Consider the following 20002-nt stretch of genomic DNA (forward strand, 5'->3'; position numbering starts at 1 on the left):
ACTGCTCTTCCCCAATCAGATGCTCTGTACGTGCCTTCACCCTCTCAATCAATACCCTCCCATATAATTTACCAGGAATACTCAACAAACTTATACCTTTGAAATTTGAGCACTCACTCTTATCCCCTTTGCCTTTGTACAATGGCACTATGCACGCATTCCCCCAATCCTCAGGCACCTTACCATGAGTCATACATACATTAAATAACCTTACCAACCAGTCAATAATACAGTCACCCCCTTTTTTAATAAATTCCGCTGCAATACCATCGAAACCTGCTGCCTTGCCGGCTTTCATCTTTCGCAAAGCTTTTACTACCTCTTCTCTGTTTACCAAATCATTTTCCTTAACCCTCTCACTTTGCACACCACCTCGACCAAAACACCCTATATCTGCCACTCTATCATCAAACACATTCAACAAACCTTCAAAATACTCACTCCTTCTCTTTCTCACATCACCACTACTTGTTATCACCTCCCCATTTGCCCCCTTCACTGAAGTTCCCATATATATATATATATATATATATATATATATGTAGGTATGTATATTTGCATGTGTGGACGTATGTATATACATGTGTATGGGGGGGGGGGGTTGGGCCATTTCTTTCGTCTGTTTCCTTGCGCTACCTCGCAAACGCGGGAGACAGCGACAAAGTATAAAAAAAAAATATATATATATATATATATATATATATATATATATATATATATATATATATATATATATAAATATATTCGCTGGGAGCCGGTCACTTTCCTCTCTTCCTACACGAGGATATATATATATATATATATATATATATATATATATATATATATATATATATATATATATATATATCCCTGGGGATAGGGGAGAAAGAATACTTCCCACGTATTCCCTGCGTGTCGTAGAAGGCGACTAAAAGGGGAGGGAGCGGGAGGCTGGAAATCCTTCCCTCTCGTTTTTTTTTTTTTAATTTTCCAAAAGAAGGAACAGAGAATTGGGCCAGGTGAGGGTATTCCCTCAAAGGCCCAGTCCTCTGTTCTTAACGCTACCTCGCTAATGCGGGAAATGGCGAATAGTTTGAAAGAAAAGAAAAGATATATATATATATATATATATATATATATATATATATATATATATATATATATATTTATATATATATATATATGTGTGTGTGTGTATGAGTGGACGGTCCATTTTTTGTCTGCTTCCTGGTGTTTCCTCACTGATGCAGGAAACTAAATATTTTATATCTTTATTATACTTTATTGTTTCCTACGTTAGTAAAGTAGCGTTAGGAAACAGATGAAGAATGGCCCATCCACTCATATACACATATGTGTACATAAACACCCATACACATGCATATACATACCAACATATACATACACATACACAGACCTAGACATAAACATGTACACATCCACAGCCGCCCACCCCCACCTTACGCCCACATCAAGCAGCACCGCCACCCCCTGCCCCAGCAAGGCAGCACCATGCTGACCTTATGCAAACATACTGTATCAAGCAGCACATCCCATAATTTGTACCCAAAATCCTCTTAATGATAAACATAGTACTTTTACTACAGGTAAAAAACCAAAAATCAAAATGCCTAGGACCTACATAATGGTGGTTTTATTTCCCAGGTTTCTGAGCATATTTGAAAAAAATATTTTACCTTGGCTATCATACCAATATAACATCATATTAGGCTATCTTACCAATATGAATGTAAATTTCTTTTGTGCAATTTTTCACAAACTAGGTGTTAGCACAGTGTAATAATAACTGTTAAATGAATAGGAATAAGAAAAGTCATAGAATAAAAAAAATTATCTTAACAAAATCTGTACTTTTAAAGTTTCTGAATTCTATAAACTACTTGTACTAGACTTGTTAAAAAAATCTCTTTGAAAGATTGTGAAAGTTATAACATCCTCTGTTTTTGTTCATTAAACCCATGGAAATATTCCCTTTAGAAATATCTAAATTGTGGGTGCCTTTCAGAAGTTGCTGCTAGAATAACTATGCTAATAACATATAATTTTAAAAATATATATTTGAGGTGCACCCATTAACAACTATATATAAAAATAAGTGAATGTTTCAGATAGAAGATTTAAAACATAAAGTTATTAAAGTATGTTACTTGCCTGTCTCATGACAACATTGTCATAGGTTCCATCTTTATTCTGAACAACATAAATATACAATAATAATGTTACTAATATCTCATCAATTGTTTCTTTAAAGTGATAACATTTAGATGCAGCTCTGCTTCACTCTTCCTCAATAAGAGGCACTAGATCTTCAGAGGTGCCTAAGCCTTTTGGGAAAGGACTATGTGGTCTCACAGTAACCTCTGTATCAGTTTCCTCATCCTCTCGTTCTAGCTTGTTATATTTAATTTTTTTGCTGGTAGCACCACTCTTCTGTGGATAACAAAGAATTAAGTATAACTTTAATGCACATGGCACATACCATACATAACAGGCAATATTAGAAAAGGCTATCAAAATACTATGGCAAAAGTATATTCATGAATTTTTCAAAAAATTTTTGGAACAGCAAAACAAAATCACATACTAATGTCAGGTATCTAATAGCAAGACTTAAGAGAATTAAGAAAGTGAAATGATATCTGCGTGTGAAGCTTTCTATGTATATTTAGATTTCATCATGAATTCAGCCAAACTGGGTGACCACATGTGAAATAGTCACGATTCAGTAGAGTACTACTTCCTGTATTACTCGCTCCTTCCAGTACATTCATAATTTGGCGCTGTTACCTTCCCTAATCCAATATCCATTGACATCCTTAAGTTAGACAGTTGCAGACAGTCCCTGTTATGGTGCTTCCTAGTCTCTGTATCCATAAATCAGAATCACTATCAGCATATATCATACAAGTATAAGTATTTCATTTATTTATTCATTATACTTTGTCGCTGTCTCCCGCGTTAGCGAGGTAGCGCAAGGAAACAGATGAAAGAATGGCCCAACCCACCCACATACACATGTATATACATACACGTCCACACACACAAATATACATACCTATACATCTCAACGTATACATATATATACACGCAGACATATACATATATACACGTACATAATTCATACTGTCTGGCCTTATTGATTCCTGTTGCCACCCCACCACACATGAAATGACAACCGCCTCCCCTGCATGTGCGTGAGGTAGCACTAGGAAAAGACAACAAAGGCCACATTTGTTCACACTCAGTCTCTAGTTGTCATGTATAATGATAGAGTGGCAGATATAGGGTGTTTTAGTCGAGGTGGTGTGCAAAGTGAGAGGGTTAGGGAAAATGATTTGGTAAACAGGGAAGAGGTAGTAAAAGCTTTGTGGAAGATGAAAGCCGGCAAGGCAGCAGGTTTGGATGGTATTGCAGTGGAATTTATTAAAAAAGGGGGTGACTATTATTGACTAGTTGGTAAGGTTATTTAATGTATGTATGACTCATGGTGAGGTGCCTGAGGATTGGCGGAATGCGTGCATAGTGCCATTGTACAAAGGCAAAGGGGATAAGAGTGAGTGCTCAAATTACAGAGGTATAAGTTTGTTGAGTATTCCTGGTAAATTATATGGGAGGGTATTGATTGAGAGGGTGAAGGCATGTACAGAGCATCAGATTGGGGAAGAGCAGTGTGGTTTCAGAAGTGGTAGAGGATGTGTCGATCAGGTGTTTGCTTTGAAGAATGTATGTGAGAAATACTTAGAAAAGCAAATGGATTTGTATGTAGCATTTATGGATCTGGAGAAGGCATATGATAGAGTTGATAGAGATGCTCTGTGGAAGGTATTAAGAATATATGGTGTGGGAGGCAAGTTGTTAGAAGCAGTGAAAAGTTTTTATCGAGAATGTAAGGCATGTGTACGTGTAGGAAGAGAGGAAAGTGATTGGTTCTCAGTGAATGTAGGTTTGCGGCAGGGGTGTGTGATGTCTCCATGGTTGTTTAATTTGTTTATGGATGGGGTTGTTAGGGAGGTAAATGCAAGAGTTTTGGAAAGAGGGGCAAGTATGAAGTCTGTTGGGGATGAGAGAGCTTGGGAAGTGAGTCAGTTGTTGTTCGCTGATGATACAGCGCTGGTGGCTGATTCATGTGAGAAACTGCAGAAGCTGGTGACTGAGTTTGGTAAAGTGTGTGAAAGAAGAAAGTTAAGAGTAAATGTGAATAAGAGCAAGGTTATTAGGTACAGTAGGGTTGAGGGTCAAGTCAATTGGGAGGTAAGTTTGAATGGAGAAAAACTGGAGGAAGTAAAGTGTTTTAGATATCTGGGAGTGGATCTGGCAGCGGATGGAACCATGGAAGTGGAAGTGAGTCATAGGGTGGGGGAGGGGACGAAAATCCTGGGAGCCTTGAAGAATGTGTGGAAGTCAAGAAAATTATCTCAGAAAGCAAAAATGGGTATGTTTGAAGGAACAGTGGTTCCAACAATGTTGTATGGTTGCGAGGCATGGGCTATGGATAGAGTTGTGCGCAGGAAGGTGGATGTCCTGGAAATGAGATGTTTGAGAACAATGTGTGGTGTGAGGTGGTTTGATCGAGTAAGTAATGTAAGGGTAAGAGAGATGTGTGGAAATAAAAAGAGCGTGGTTGAGAGAGCAGAAGAGGGTGTTTTGAAATGGTTTGGGCACATGGAGAGAATGAGTGAGGAAAGATTGACCAAAAGGATATATGAGTTGGAGGTGGAGGAAACGAGGAGAAGTGGGAGACCAAATTGGAGGTGAAAAGATGGAGTGAAAAAGATTTTGAGTGATAGGGGCCTGAACATGCAGGAGGGTGAAAGGCGGGCAAGGAACAGAGTGAATTGCATTGATGTGGTATACCGGGGTCGACGTGCTGTCAATGGATTGAATCAGGGCATGTGAAGCGTTTGGGGTAAACCATGGAAAGTTGTGTGGGGCCTGGATGTGGAGAGGGAGCTGTGATTTCGGGCATTATTGCATGACAGCTAGAGACTGAGTGTGAACAAACGGGGCCTTTGTTGTCTTTTCCTAGTGCTACCTCGCACACATGAGGGGGAAGGGGGATTTTATTCCATGTGTGGCGAGGGGGCGATGGGAATGAATGAAGGCAGACAGTGTGAATTGTGCGCATGTGTATATATGTATGTGTCTGTGTGTATATATATGTGTACATTAAGATGTATGGGTATGTATATTTGCGTGTGTGGACGTGTATGTATATACATGTGTAGGGGGGTGGGTTGGGACATTCTTTCATACTATTCGCCATTTCCCGCAGTAGCGACGTAGCTTTAGGAACAGATGACTGAGCCTTTGAGGGAAATCCCCACTTGGCCCCCTTCTCTGTTCCTTCCTTTGGAAAATCAGGAATGAGAGGGGAGGATTTCCAGCCCCCTGCTCCCTTCCCTTTTAGTCACCTTTTACGACATGCAGGGAATACGTGGGAAGTATTCTTTCTCCCCTATCCTCTACGATATATATATATTTATTTATATTTATTATACTTTGTCGCTGTCTCCCGCATTTGCGAGGTAGCGCAAGGAAACAGACGAAAGAAAAGGCCCAACCCCCCCATACACATGTATATACATACGTCCACACACGCAAATATACATACCTACACAGCTTTCCATGGTTTACCCCAGACGCTTCACATGCCCTGCTTCAATCCACTGACAGCACGTCAACCCCGGTATACCACATCGCTCCAATTCACTCTATTCCTTGCCCTCCTTTCACCCTCCTGCATGTTCACGCCCCGATCACACAAAATCTTTTTCACTCCATCTTTCCACCTCCAATTTGGTCTCCCTCTTCTCCTCGTTCCCTCCACCTCCGACACATATATCCTCTTGGTCAATCTTTCCTCACTCATTCTCTCCATGTGCCCAAACCACTTCAAAACACCCTCTTCTGCTCTCTCAACCACGCTCTTTTTATTTCCACACATCTCTCTTACCCTTACGTTACTCACTCGATCAAACCACCTCACACCACACATTGTCCTCAAACATCTCATTTCCAGCACATCCATCCTCCTGCGCACAACTCTATCCATAGCCCACGCCTCGCAACCATACAACATTGTTGGAACCACTATTCCTTCAAACATACCCATTTTTGCTTTCCGAGATAATGTTCTCGACTTCCACACATTCTTCAAGGCCCCCAGAATTTTCGCCCCCTCCCCCACCCTATGATCCACTTCCACTTCCATGGTTCCATCCACTGCCAGATCCACTCCCAGATATCTAAAACACTTCACTTCCTCCAGTTTTTCTCCATTCAAACTCACCTCCCAATTGACTTGACCCTCAACCCTACTGTACCTAATAACCTTGCTCTTATTCACATTTACTCTTAACTTTCTTCTTCCACACACTTTTCCAAACTCAGTCACCAGCTTCTGCAGTTTCTCACATGAATCAGCCACCAGCGCTGTATCATCAGCGAACAACAACTGACTCACTTCCCAAGCTCTCTCATCCCCAACAGACTTCATACTTGCCCCTCTTTCCAAAACTCTTGCATTCACCTCCCTAACAACCCCATCCATAAACAAATTAAACAACCATGGAGACATCACACACCCCTGCCGCAAACCTACATTCACTGAGAACCAATCACTTTCCTCTCTTCCTACACGTACACATGCCTTACATCCTCGATAAAAACTTTTCACTGCTTCTAACAACTTTCCTCCCACACCATATATTCTTAATACCTTCCACAGAGCATCTCTATCAACTCTATCGTATGCCTTCTCCAGATCCATAAATGCTACATACAAATCCATTTGCTTTTCTAAGTATTTCTCACATACATTCTTCAAAGCAAACACCTGATCCACACATCCTCTACCACGTCTGAAACCACACTGCTCTTCCCCAATCTGATGCTCTGTACATGCCTTCACCCTCTCAATCAATACTCTCCCATATAATTTACCAGGAATACTCAACAAACTTATACCTCTGTAATTTGAGCACTCACTCTTATCCCCTTTGCCTTTGTACAATGGCACTATGCACGCATTCCGCCAATCCTCAGGCACCTCACCATGAGTCATACATACATTAAATAACCTTACCAACTAGTCAATAATAGTCACCCCCTTTTTTAATAAATTCCACTGCAATACCAGCCGAACCTGCTGCCTTGCCGGCTTCCATCTTCCGCAAAGCTTTCACTACCTCTTCTCTGTTTACCAAATCATTTTCCCTAACCCTCTCACTTTGCACACCACCTCGACCAAAACACCCTATATCTGCCACTCTATCATCAAACACATTCAACAAACCTTCAAAATACTCACTCCATCTCCTTCTCACATCACCACTACTTGTTATCACCTCCCCACTTGCGCCCTTCACCGAAGTTCCCATTTGCTCCCTTGTCTTACGCACTTTATTTACCTCCTTCCAGAACATCTTTTTATTCTCCCTAATATTTAATGATACTCTCTCACCCCAACTCTCATTTGCCCTTTTTTTCACCTCTTGCACCTTTCTCTTGACCTCCTGTCTCTTTCTTTTATACATCTCCCACTCAATTGCATTTTTTCCCTGCAAAAATCGTCCAAATGCCTCTCTCTTCTCTTTCACTAATACTCTTACTTCTTCATCCCACCACTCACTACCCTTTCTAATCAACCCACCTCCCACTCTTCTCATGCCACAAGCATCTTTTGCGCAATCCATCACTGATTCCCTAAATACATCCCATTCCTCCCCCACTCCCCTTACTTCCATTGTTCTCACCTTTTTCCATTCTGTACTCAGTCTCTCCTGGTACTTCCTCACACAGGTCTCCTTCTCAAGCTCACTTACTCTCACCACCCTCTTCACCCCAACATTCACTCTTCTTTTCTGAAAACCCATACAAATCTTCATCTTAGCCTCCACAAGATAATGATCAGACATCCCTCCAGTTGCACCTCTCAGCACATTAACATCCAAAAGTCTCTCTTTCGCACGCCTGTCAATTAACACGTAATCCAATAACGCTCTCTGGCCATCTCTCCTACTTACATAAGTATACTTATGTATATCTCGCTTTTTAAACCAGGTATTCCCAATCATCAGTCCTTTTTCAGCACATAAATCTACAAGCTCTTCACCATTTCCATTTACAACACTGAACACCCCATGTATACCAATTATTCCCTCAACTGCCACATTACTCACCTTTGCATTCAAATCACCCATCACTATAACCCGGTCTCGTGCATCAAAACCACTAACACACTCATTCAGCTGCTCCCAAAACACTTGCCTCTCTTGATCTTTCTTCTCATGCCCAGGTGCATATGCACCAATAATCACCCACCTCTCTCCCCATCAACTTTCAGTTTTACCCATATTAATCGAGAATTTACTTTCTTACACTCTATCACATACTCCCACAACTCCTGTTTCAGGAGTATTGCTACTCCTTCCCTTGCTCTTGTCCTCTCACTAACCCCTGACTTTACTCCCCAGACATTCCCAAACCACTCTTCCCCTTTACCCTTGAGCTTCGTTTCACTGAGCCAAAACATCCAGGTTCCTTTCCTCAAACATACTACCTATCTCTCCTTTTTTCACATCTTGGTTACATCCACACACATTTAGGCACCCCACTCTGAGCCTTCGAGGAGGATGAGCACTCCCCGCGTGACTCCTTCTTCTGTTTCCCATATATATATTATATATTATTCTCCCTTAAATTTAATGTAATTTAAGTAATTTTCCGTATTCTTTACAAGCTTTAGATTGTTGATGCCTAGTTGTTCCCAGAAACTGTACTAGATTTAGGTGGTTGATGCCTGTTTGTGCCCAGAAACTGCAATCATAAAATATTTCTATACTTTGTGTCAACAAACCAAAAAGCATCACCAAACACTTATCAAAATATTCCATAAGTTGGTGTTCTTTTTTCATGCACTTAGAAGCAGGGAAATGATGGACTCCTTTGGAGCAAGAAAGTCCCTGATAAGACTGAAAAGTTTTATATCCAGTGATGATGACATAGCTTCAGTGAATGTGACTTCTCACTGATGTAGTAGGTACTTGCAGGTAAAGACCAATAAAATCAGAATAAAAGGTATGAAAATATAAATATGGAGAGGATTATTAGTAATGTGATTGAATGGATTACCCTTCATACACAGAAGGTGAAAGTGAAGAAAGGAAGAAAAATAAGGCAGTTACATTTCTGAGAAATGACAATATAAGGAGGGAACCATGTTAATTCTCATTCCAAATCTTGTAAAAATAACTTGTTAAATGTTTTATTTAGTTGACATGGATGCATCATTTATCTTTCTTCCTTCTTTCTTTTGATATTCATTACATTTATTTATTATACTTTGTCACTCTATCCCACACTAGTAAGGTAGCGCAAGGAAACAGACAAAAGAATGACCCAACCCACCCACACACACATGGATATACATACATGCCCGCACATGCACATATACATAATCTATACATTTCAATGTATACATACATATATAAACACAGACATATACATATATACACATGTACATGTTCATACTTGCTGCCTTCATCCATTCCTGTCTCCAGCCCGCTACACATGAAATGGCACTCCCATTCCCCCTCTCTTACCCTTTCATTAATTACTGGATCAAACCACCTCACACCACATATTGTCCTCAAACATTTCATTTCCAACACATCCACCCTCCTCTGTACAACCCTATCTATAGTCCATGCCTCACAACCATATGACGTTGTTGGAGGTACTAGTCCTTCAAACATACCCATTTTTGCTTTCCGAGATAATGTTCTCTCCTTCCACACATTCTTCATTACTACCAGAACCTTCGCCCCCTCCCCAACTCTGTGACTCACTTCCACTTCCACGGTTCCATCCACTGCTAAGTCCTTTCCCAGATATCTAAAACACTTCACCTCCTCCAATTTTTCTCCATTCAAACTTACATCCCACTTAACCTGTCCCTCCACCCTACTGAACCCAGTGACCTTCACCTTATTCACAATCACTCTCAACTTTCTCCTTTCACACACTTTTCCAAACTTAGTCACCAGCTTCTGCAGTTTCTCACCCAAATCAGCCACCAGAGCTATGTCATCGGCAAACAACAGCGGACTTACTTCCCAGTCCCTCTCATCTATTGCAGACTGCATACTCGCCCCCTCTCAATATAACTCTTGCATTTACCTCCCTAACCACTCCATCCATAAACAAATTAAGCAAACGGGGACGTCACACACCCCTGCCCTAAACCGACATTCAATGGGAACCAATCACTCTCCTCTCTTCCTACTTGTCTACATGTCTTACGTCCTTGGTAAAAAAAAATTTTCTACTTCTAGCAGCTTACCTCCCACACCATATACTCTTAAAACCTTCCACATAGCATCTCAATCAACCCTTTCATGTGCCTCCTCCAGATACATAAATGCTATGTATAAATTTCTCTGTTTTTCCAAGTATTTCTCACATACATTCTTCAAAGCAAACACCTGATCCACACATCCTCTTCCTTTTCTGAAACCACACTGTTTCCTTGCGCTACCTCGCTAACGCGAATGACAGCGACAAAGTATGATAATAATAATAAAACATGTATATACATACATACATGGTTTGATCAAATAAGTAATGAAAGGGTAAGAGAGATGTGTGGTAATAAAAAGAGTGTGGTTGAGACAGCAGAAGAGGGTGTTTTGAAGTGGTTTGGTCACATGAAGAGAATGAGTGAGGAAAGATTGACAAAGAGGACATATGTGTCAGAGGTGGAGGGAACGAGAAGTGGGAAACCAAATTGGAGGTGGAAAGATGGAGTGAAAAAAATTTTGAGAGATCGGGGCCTAAACATGCAGGAGGGTGAAAGGCGTGCAAGGAATGGAGTGAATTGGAATGATGTGGTATACCAGGATCAACGTGCTGTCAATGGATTGAACCAGGGCATGTGAAGCATCTGGGGTAAACCATGGAAAGTTTTGTGGGACCTGGATATGGAAAGGGCACTGTGGTTTCGGTGCATTAAACAAGACAGCTAAAGACTAAGTGTGAACAAATATGGCCTTTGTTGTCTTTTCCTAGCGCTACCTCGCGCGCATGCAGGGGGAAGGGGTTGTCATTCAATGTGTGGTAGGGTGGTGATGGGAATGAATAAAGGGAGCAAATATGAATTATGTACATGTGTATATATGTATATGTCTGTGTATGTATAAACTACAGAAGCTGGTGACGGAAATATGTATATATTTATTTTATTCATTTGCTTTACTTTGTCACTGTCTACTGCATTAGCGAGGTAGGGTAAGGAAACAGACGAAAGAACGACCCAACCCACCCACATACACATGTATATACATACATGTCCACACATGCACATATACATACCTATACATCTCAACATATATATATATATATATATATATATTTTTTTTTTTTTTTTTTTTTTTTTTTTTCATACTATTTGCCATTTCCCGCGTTAGCGAGGTAGCATTAAGAACAGAGAACTGGGCCTTAGAGAGAATATCCTCACCTGACCCCCTTCTCTGTTCCTTCTTTTGGAAAATTAAAAAAAACAAGAAAGGGGAGGATTTCCAGCCACCCGCTCCCTCCCCTTTTAGTCGCCTTCTACGACACGCAGGGAATACGTGGGAAGTATTCTTTCTCCCCTATCCCCAGGGATAATATATATATATATATATATATATATATATATATATATATATATATATATATATATATATATATTTTTTGTCGCTGTCTCCCGCGTTTGCGAGGTAGCGCAAGGAAACAGACGAAAGAAATGGCCCAAACCACCCCCATACACATGTATATACATACGTCCACACACGCAAATATACATACCTACACAGCTTTCCATGGTTTACCCCAGACGCTTCACATGCCTTGATTCAATCCACTGACAGCACATCAACCCCGGTATACCACATCGCTCCAATTCACTCTATTCCTTGCCCTCCTTTCACCCTCCTGCATGTTCAGGCCCCGATCACACAAAATCTTTTTCACTCCATCTTTCCACCTCCAATTTGGTCTCCCTCTTCTCCTCGTTCCCTCCACCTCCGACACATATATCCTCTTGGTCAATCTTTCCTCACTCATTCTCTCCATGTGACCAAACCATTTCAAAACACCCTCTTCTGCTCTCTCAACTACACTCTTTTTATTTCCACACATCTCTCTTACCCTTACGTTACTTACTCGATCAAACCACCTCACACCACACATTGTCCTCAAACATCTCATTTCCAGCACATCCATCCTCCTGCGCACAACTCTATCCATAGTCCACGCCTCGCAACCATACAACATTGTTGGAACCACTATTCCTTCAAACATACCCATTTTTGCTTTCCGAGATAATGTTCTCGACTTCCACACATTCTTCAAGGCTCCCAGAATTTTCGCCCCCTCCCCCACCCTATGATCCACTTCCGCTTCCATGTTTCCATCCGCTGCCAGATCCACTCCCAGATATCTAAAACACTTCACTTCCTCCAGTTTTTCTCCATTCAAACTCACCTCCCAATTGACTTGACCCTCAACCCTACTGTACTTAATAACCTTGCTCTTATTCACATTTACTCTTAACTTTCTTCTTTCACACACTTTACCAAACTCAGTCACCAGCTTCTGCAGTTTCTCACATGAATCAGCCACCAGCGCTGTATCATCAGCGAACAACAACTGACTCACTTCCCAAGCTCTCTCATCCCCAACAGACTTCATCCTTGCCCCTCTTTCCAAAACTCTTGCATTCACCTCCCTAACAACCCCATCCATAAACAAATTAAACAACCATGGAGACATCACACACCCCTGCCGCAAACCTACATTCACTGAGAACCAATCACTTTCCTCTCTTCCTACACGTACACATGCCTTACATCCTCGATAAAAACTTTTCACTGCTTCTAACAACTTGCCTCCCACACCATATATTCTTAATACCTTCCACAGAGCATCTCTATCAACTCTATCATATGCCTTCTCCAGATCCATAAATGCTACATACAAATCCATTTGCTTTTCTAAGTATTTCTCACATACATTCTTCAAAGCAAACACCTGATCGACACATCCTCTACCACTTCTGAAACCACACTGCTCTTCCCCAATCTGATGCTCTGTACATGCCTTCACCCTCTCAATCAATACCCTCCCATACAATTTGCCAGGAATACTCAACAAACTTATACCTCTGTAATTTGAGCACTCACTCTTATCCCCTTTGCCTTTGTACAATGGCACTATGCACGCATTCCGCCAATCCTCAGGCACCTCACCATGAGTCATACATACATTAAATAACCTTACCAACCAGTCAACAATACAGTCACCCCCTTTTTTAATAAATTCCACTGCAATACCATCCAAACCTGCTGCCTTGCCGGCTTTCATCTTCCGCAAAGCTTTTACTACCTCTTCTCTGTTTACCAAATCATTTTCCCTAACCCTCGCACTTTGCACACCACCTCGACCAAAACACCCTATATCTGCCACTCTATCATCAAACACATTCAACAAACCTTCAAAATACTCACTCCATCTCCTTCTCACATCACCACTACTTGTTATCACCTCCCCATTTGCGCCCTTCACTGAAGTTCCCATTTGCTCCCTTGTCTTACGCACTTTATTTACCTCCTTCCAGAACATCTTTTTATTCTCACTAAAATTTAATGATACTCTCTCACCTCAACTCTCATTTGCCCTTTTTTTCACCTCTTGCACCTTTCTCTTGACCTCCTGTCTCTTTCTTTTATACGTCTCCCACTCAATTTCATTTTTTCCCTGCAAAAATCGTCCAAATGCCTCTCTCTTCTCTTTCACTAATACTCTTACTTCTTCATCCCACCACTCACTACCCTTTCTAATCAACCCACCTCCCACTCTTCTCATGCCACAAGCATCTTTTGCGCAATCCATCACTGATTCCCTAAATACATCCCATTTCTCCCCCACTCCCCTTACTTCCATTGTTCTCACCTTTTTCCATTCTGTACTCAGTCTCTCCTGGTACTTCCTCACACAAGTCTCCTTCCCAAGTTCACTTACTCTGACCACCCTCTTCACCCCAACATTCACTCTTCTTTTCTGGAAACCCATACAAATCTTCACCTTAGCCTCCACAAGATAATGATCAGACATCCCTCCAGTTGCACCTCTCAGCACATTAACATCCAAAAGTCTCTCTTTCGCGCGCCTGTCAATTAACACGTAATCCATATATATATATATATATATATATATATATATATATATATATATATATATATTATATCATCAGCGAACATGATTCATGTGTGAAACTGCAGAAGCTGGTGACTGAGTTTGGAAAAGTGTGTGGAAGAAGAAAGTTAAGAGTAAATGTGAATAAGAGCAAGGTTATTAGGTACAGTAGGGTTGAGGGTCAAGTCAATTGGGAGGTGAGTTTGAATGGAGAAAAACTGGAGGAAGTGAAGTGTTTTAGATATCTGGGAGTGGATCTGGCAGCAGATGGAACCATGGAAGCGGAAGTGGATCATAGGGTGGGGGAGGGGGCGAAAATCCTGGGGGCCTTGAAGAATGTGTGGAAGTCGAGAACATTATCTCGGAAAGCAAAAATGGGTATGTTTGAAGGAATAGTGGTTCCAACAATGTTGTATGGTTGCGAGGCGTGGGCTATGGATAGAGTTGTGCGCAGGAGGATGGATGTGCTGGAAATGAGATGTTTGAGGACAATGTGTGGTGTGAGGTGGTTTGATCGAGTGAGTAACGTAAGGGTAAGAGAGATGTGTGGAAATAAAAAGAGCGTGGTTGAGAGAGCAGAAGAGGGTGTTTTGAAGTGGTTTGGGCACATGGAGAGGATGAGTGAGGGAAGATTGACCAAGAGGATATATGTGTCGGAGGTGGAGGGAACAAGGAGAAGAGGGAGACCAAATTGGAGGTGGAAAGATGGAGTGAAAAAGATTTTATGTGATCGGGGCCTGAACATGCAGGAGGGTGAAAGGAGGGCAAGGAATAGAGTGAATTGGAGCGATGTGGTATACCGGGGTTGACGTGCTATCAGTGGATTGAAGCAAGGCATGTGAAGCGTCTGGGGTAAACAATGGAAAGCTGTGTAGGTATGTATATTTGCGTGTGTGGACGTATGTATATACATGTGTATGGGGGGGGGGGTTGGGCCATTTCTTTCGTCTGTTTCCTTGCGCTACCTCGCAAACGCGGGAGACAGCGACAAAGTATAATAAATATAAAAAATATATATATATATATATATATATATATATATATATATATATATATTTTTTTTTTTTTTTTTTTCATACTATTCGCCATTTCCCGCATTAGCGAGGTAGCGTTAAGAACAGAGGACTGGGCCTTTGAGGGAATATCCTCATATGGCCCCCTTCTCTGTTCCTTCTTTTGGAAAATTTAAAAAAAAAAATGAGAGGGGAGGATTTCCAGCCCCCCGCTCCCTTCCCTTTTAGTCGCCTTCTACGACATGCAGGGAACACGTGGGAAGTATTCTTTCTCCCCTATATATATTTATCTATTTATTCACTTTGCCCTGTCGCCGTCCCCCGCACCATATTTATTTTGCTTTGTCACTGTCTCCCGCGTAAGCGAGGTATCACAAGGAAACAGACGAAAGAAATGGCCCAACCCACCCCCATACACATGTATATACATACACGTCCACACATGCAAATATACATACCTATACATCTCAATGTACACATATATATATACACAAACAGACATATACATATATACACATATTCATAATTCACACTGTCTGCCTTTATCCATTCCCATCACCACCTTGCCACACATGGAATAACAACCCCCTCCCCCCTCATGTGTGTGAGGTAGCGCTAGGAAAAGACAACAAAGGCCACATTCGTTCACACTCAGTCTCTAGCTGTCATGTAATAATGCACTGAAACGACAGCTTCCTTTCCACATCCAGGCCCCACACAACTTTCCATGGTTTACCCCAGACGCTTCACATACCCTGGTTCAATCCATTGACAGCACGTCGACCCCAGTATACCACATCATTCCAATTCACTCTGTTCCTTGCACGCCTTTCACCCTCCTGCATATTCAGGCCCCGATCACTCAAAATCTTTTTCACTCCATCTTTCCACCTCCAATTTGGTCTCCCACTTCTCCTCGTTCCCTCTACCTCTGACACATATATCCTCTTGGTCAATCTTTCCTCACTCATTCTCTCTATGTGACCGAACCATTTCAAAACACCCTCCTCTGCTCTCTCAACCACACTATTTTTATTTCCACACATCTCTCTTACCCTTACATTACTTACTCGATCAAACCACCTCACACCACATATTCTCCTTAAACATCTCATTTCCAGCACATCCACCCTCCTGCGCACAACTCTATCCATAGCCCACGCCTCGCAGCCATACAACATTGTTGGAATGACTATTCCTTCAAACATACCCATTTTTGCTTTCCAAGATAATGTTCTCGACTTCCACACATTCTTCAAGGCTCCCAGGATTTTCATCCCCTCCCTCACCCTGTGATTCACTTCCGCTTCCATGGTTCCATCCGCTGCCAGAACCACTCCCAGATATCTAAAACACTTTACTTCCTCCAGTTTTTCTCCATTCAAACTTACCTCCCAACTGACTTGACCCTCAACCCTACTGTACCTAATAACCTTGCTCTTATTCACATTTACTCTCAACTTTATTCTTTCACACACTTTACCAAACTCAGTCACCAGCTTCTGCAGTTTCTCACATGAATCAGCCACCAGCGCTGTATCATCAGCGAACAACAACTGAATCACTTCCCAAGCTCTCTCATCCACAACAGACTGCATACCTGCCCCTCTTTCCAAAACTCTTGCATTCACCTCCCTAACAACCCCATCCATAAACAAATTAAACAACCATGGAGACATCAAACACCCCTGCCGCAAACCTACATTCACTGAGAACCAATCACTTTCCTCTCTTCCTACACGTACACATGCCTTACATCCTCGATAAAAACTTTTCACTGCTTCTAACAACTTGCCTCCCACACCATATATTCTTAATACCTTCCACAGAGCATCTCTATCAACTTTATCATATGCCTTCTCCAGATCCATAAATACTACATACAAATCCATTTTTTTTTCTAAGCATTTCTCAGTATTTCTAAGTATTTTCTAAGTATTTCATATATATTTATTTATTTTATTTTCCTTTGTCGCTGTCTCCCGCGTTTGTGAGGTAGCGCAAGGAAACAGATGAAAGAAATGGCCCAACCCACCCCCATACACATGTATATACATACACGTCCACACACACAAATATACATACCTATACATCTCAATGTACGCATATATATACACACACAGACATATACATATATACACATGTACATAATTCATACTGTCTGCCTTTATTTGTTCCTATTGCCACCTCGCCACACATGGAATAACAACCCCCTCCCCCCTCATGTGTGCGAGGTAGTGCTAGGAAAAGACACCAAAGGCCCCATTCGTTCACACTCAGTCTCTAGCTGTCATGTAATAATGCACCGAAACCACAGCTCCCTTTCCACATCCAGGCCCCACACAACTTTCCATGGTTTACCCCAGACGCTTCACATGCCCTGGTTCAATCCATTGACAGCATGTCGACCCTGGTATACCACATCGTTCCAATTCACTCTGTTCCTTGCACGCCTTTCACCCTCTTGCATGTTCAGGCCCCGATCACTCAAAATCTTTTTCACTCCATCTTTCCACCTCCAATTTGGTCTCCCACTTCTCGTTCCCTCCACCTCTGACACATATATCCTCTTGGTCAATCTTTCCTCACTTATTCTCACCATGTGACCAAACCATTTCAAAACACCCTCTTCTGCTCTCTCAACCACACTCTTTTTATTTCCACACATCTCTCTTGCCCTTACATTACTTACTCAATCAAACCACCTCACACCACATATTGTCCTCAAACATCTCATTTCCAGCACATTAACCCGCCAGCGCACAACTCTATCCATAGCCCACGCCTCGCAACCATACAACATTGTTGGAACCACTATTCCTTCAAACATACCCATTTTTGCTTTCCGAGATAATGTTCTCGACTTCCAAACATTCTTCAAGGCTCCCAGAATTTTCGCCCCCTCCCCCACCCTATGATTCACTTCCGCTTCCATGGTTCCATCCGCTGCCAGATCCACTCCCAGATATCTAAAACACTTTACTTCCTCCAGTTTTTCTCCATTCAAACTTACCTCCCGATTGACTTGACCCTCAACCCTACTGTGCCTAATAACCTTGCTCTTATTCACATTCACTCTTAACTTTCTTCTTTCACACACTTTACCAAACTCAGTCACCAACCTCTGCAGTTTCTTACATGAATCAGCCACCAGCGCTGTATCATCAGCGAACAACAACTGACTCACTTCCCAAGCTCTCTCATCCACAACAGACTGCATACTTGCCCCTCTTTCCAAAACTCTTGCATTCACCTCCCTAACAACCCCATCCATAAACAAATTAAACTACCATGAAGACATCACACACCCCTGCCGCAAACCTACATTCACTGAGAACCAATCACTTTCCTCTCTTCCTACACGTACACATACCTTACATCCTCGATAAAAACTTTTCACTGCTTCTAACAACTTCCCTCCCACACCATATATTCTTAAAACCTTCCACAGAGCATCTCTATCAACTCTAATCATATGCCTTCTCCAGATCCATAAATGCTACATACCAATCCATTTGTTTTTCTAAGCATTTCTCACATACATTCTTCAAAGCAAACACCTGATCCACACATCCTCTACCACTTCTGAAACCACACTGCTCTTCCCCAATCTGATGCTCTGTACATGCCTTCACCCTCTCAATCAATACCCTCCCATATAATTTACCAGGAATACTCAGCAAACTTATACCTCTGTAATTTGAGCACTCACTCTTATCCCCTTTACCTTGTACAATGGCATATATATATGATACAGCGCCGGTGGTTGATTCATGTGAGAAACTGCAGAAGCTGGTGACTGAGTTTGGTAAAGTGTGTGAAAGAAGAAAGTTAAGAGTACATGTGAATAAGAGCAAGGTTATTAGGTACAGTAGGGTTGAGGGTCACGTCAATTGGGAGGTAAGTTTGAATGGAGAAAAACTGGGGGAAGTAAAGTGTTTTAGATATCTGGGAGTGGATCTGGCAGCGGATGGAACCAAGGAAGCGGAAGTGAATCATAGGGTGGGGAAGGGGGCGAAAATTCTGGGAACCTTGAAGAACGTTTGGAAGTCGAGAACATTATCTCGGAAAGCAAAAATGGCTATGTTTGAAGGAATAGTGGTTCCAACAATGTTGTATGGTTGCGAGGCGTGGGCTATGGATAGAGTTGTGCGCAGTAGGGTGGATGTGCTGGAAATGAGATGTTTGAGGACAATATGCGGTGTGACGTGGTTTGATCGAGTAAGTAGAGATGTGTGGAAACAAAAAAAGTGTGGTTGAGAGAGCAGAAGAGGGTGTTTTGAAGTGGTTTGGTCACATGGAGAGAATGAGTGAGGAAAGATTGACAAAGAAGATATATGTGTCAGAGGTGGAGGGAACGAGGAGAAGTGGGAGACCAAATTGGAGGTGGACAGATGGAGTGAAAAAGATTTTGAGTGATTGGGGCCTGAACATGCAGGAGGGTGAAAGGCGGGCAAGGAATAGAGTGAATTGGATCGATGTGGTATACCGGGGTCGACAAGCTGTCAATGGATTGAATCAGGGCATGTGAAGCATCTGGGGTAAACCATGGAAAGTTCTGTGGGGCCTGGATGTGGAAAGGGAGCTGTGGTTTCGGGCATTATTGCATGACAGCTAGAGACTGAGTGTGAACGAATGGGGCCTTTGTTGTCTTTTCCTAGCGCTACCTTGCACACATGAGGGGGGAGGGGGATGTTATTCCATGTATGGCGAGGTGGCAATGGGAATGAATAAAGGCAGACAGTGTGAAT

At 41.8% G+C, this 20002-nt stretch overlaps 1 protein-coding gene across 16 annotated transcripts in view; it reads right to left on the bottom strand.

Annotated features, from left to right (window-relative positions):
• Positions 1-1618: 1618 nt before the first annotated feature.
• The window catches only part of LOC139753355 (solute carrier family 22 member 15-like), a 269065-nt gene continuing 250681 nt past the window's right edge, over positions 1619-20002 (bottom strand). For all 16 annotated transcript variants that reach the window (XM_071669725.1, XM_071669728.1, XM_071669714.1 and 13 more), the window contains one exon: positions 1619-2433. In XM_071669725.1, coding sequence (XP_071525826.1) covers positions 2281-2433 — 153 coding nt within the window. In that variant the 3' untranslated portion in view covers positions 1619-2280. The remainder of the gene's footprint in view (positions 2434-20002) is intronic.

The sequence above is a fragment of the Panulirus ornatus genome, chromosome 14 (assembly GCF_036320965.1).
Source record: "Panulirus ornatus isolate Po-2019 chromosome 14, ASM3632096v1, whole genome shotgun sequence".
NCBI classification, from domain to species: Eukaryota; Metazoa; Arthropoda; class Malacostraca; order Decapoda; family Palinuridae; genus Panulirus; species Panulirus ornatus.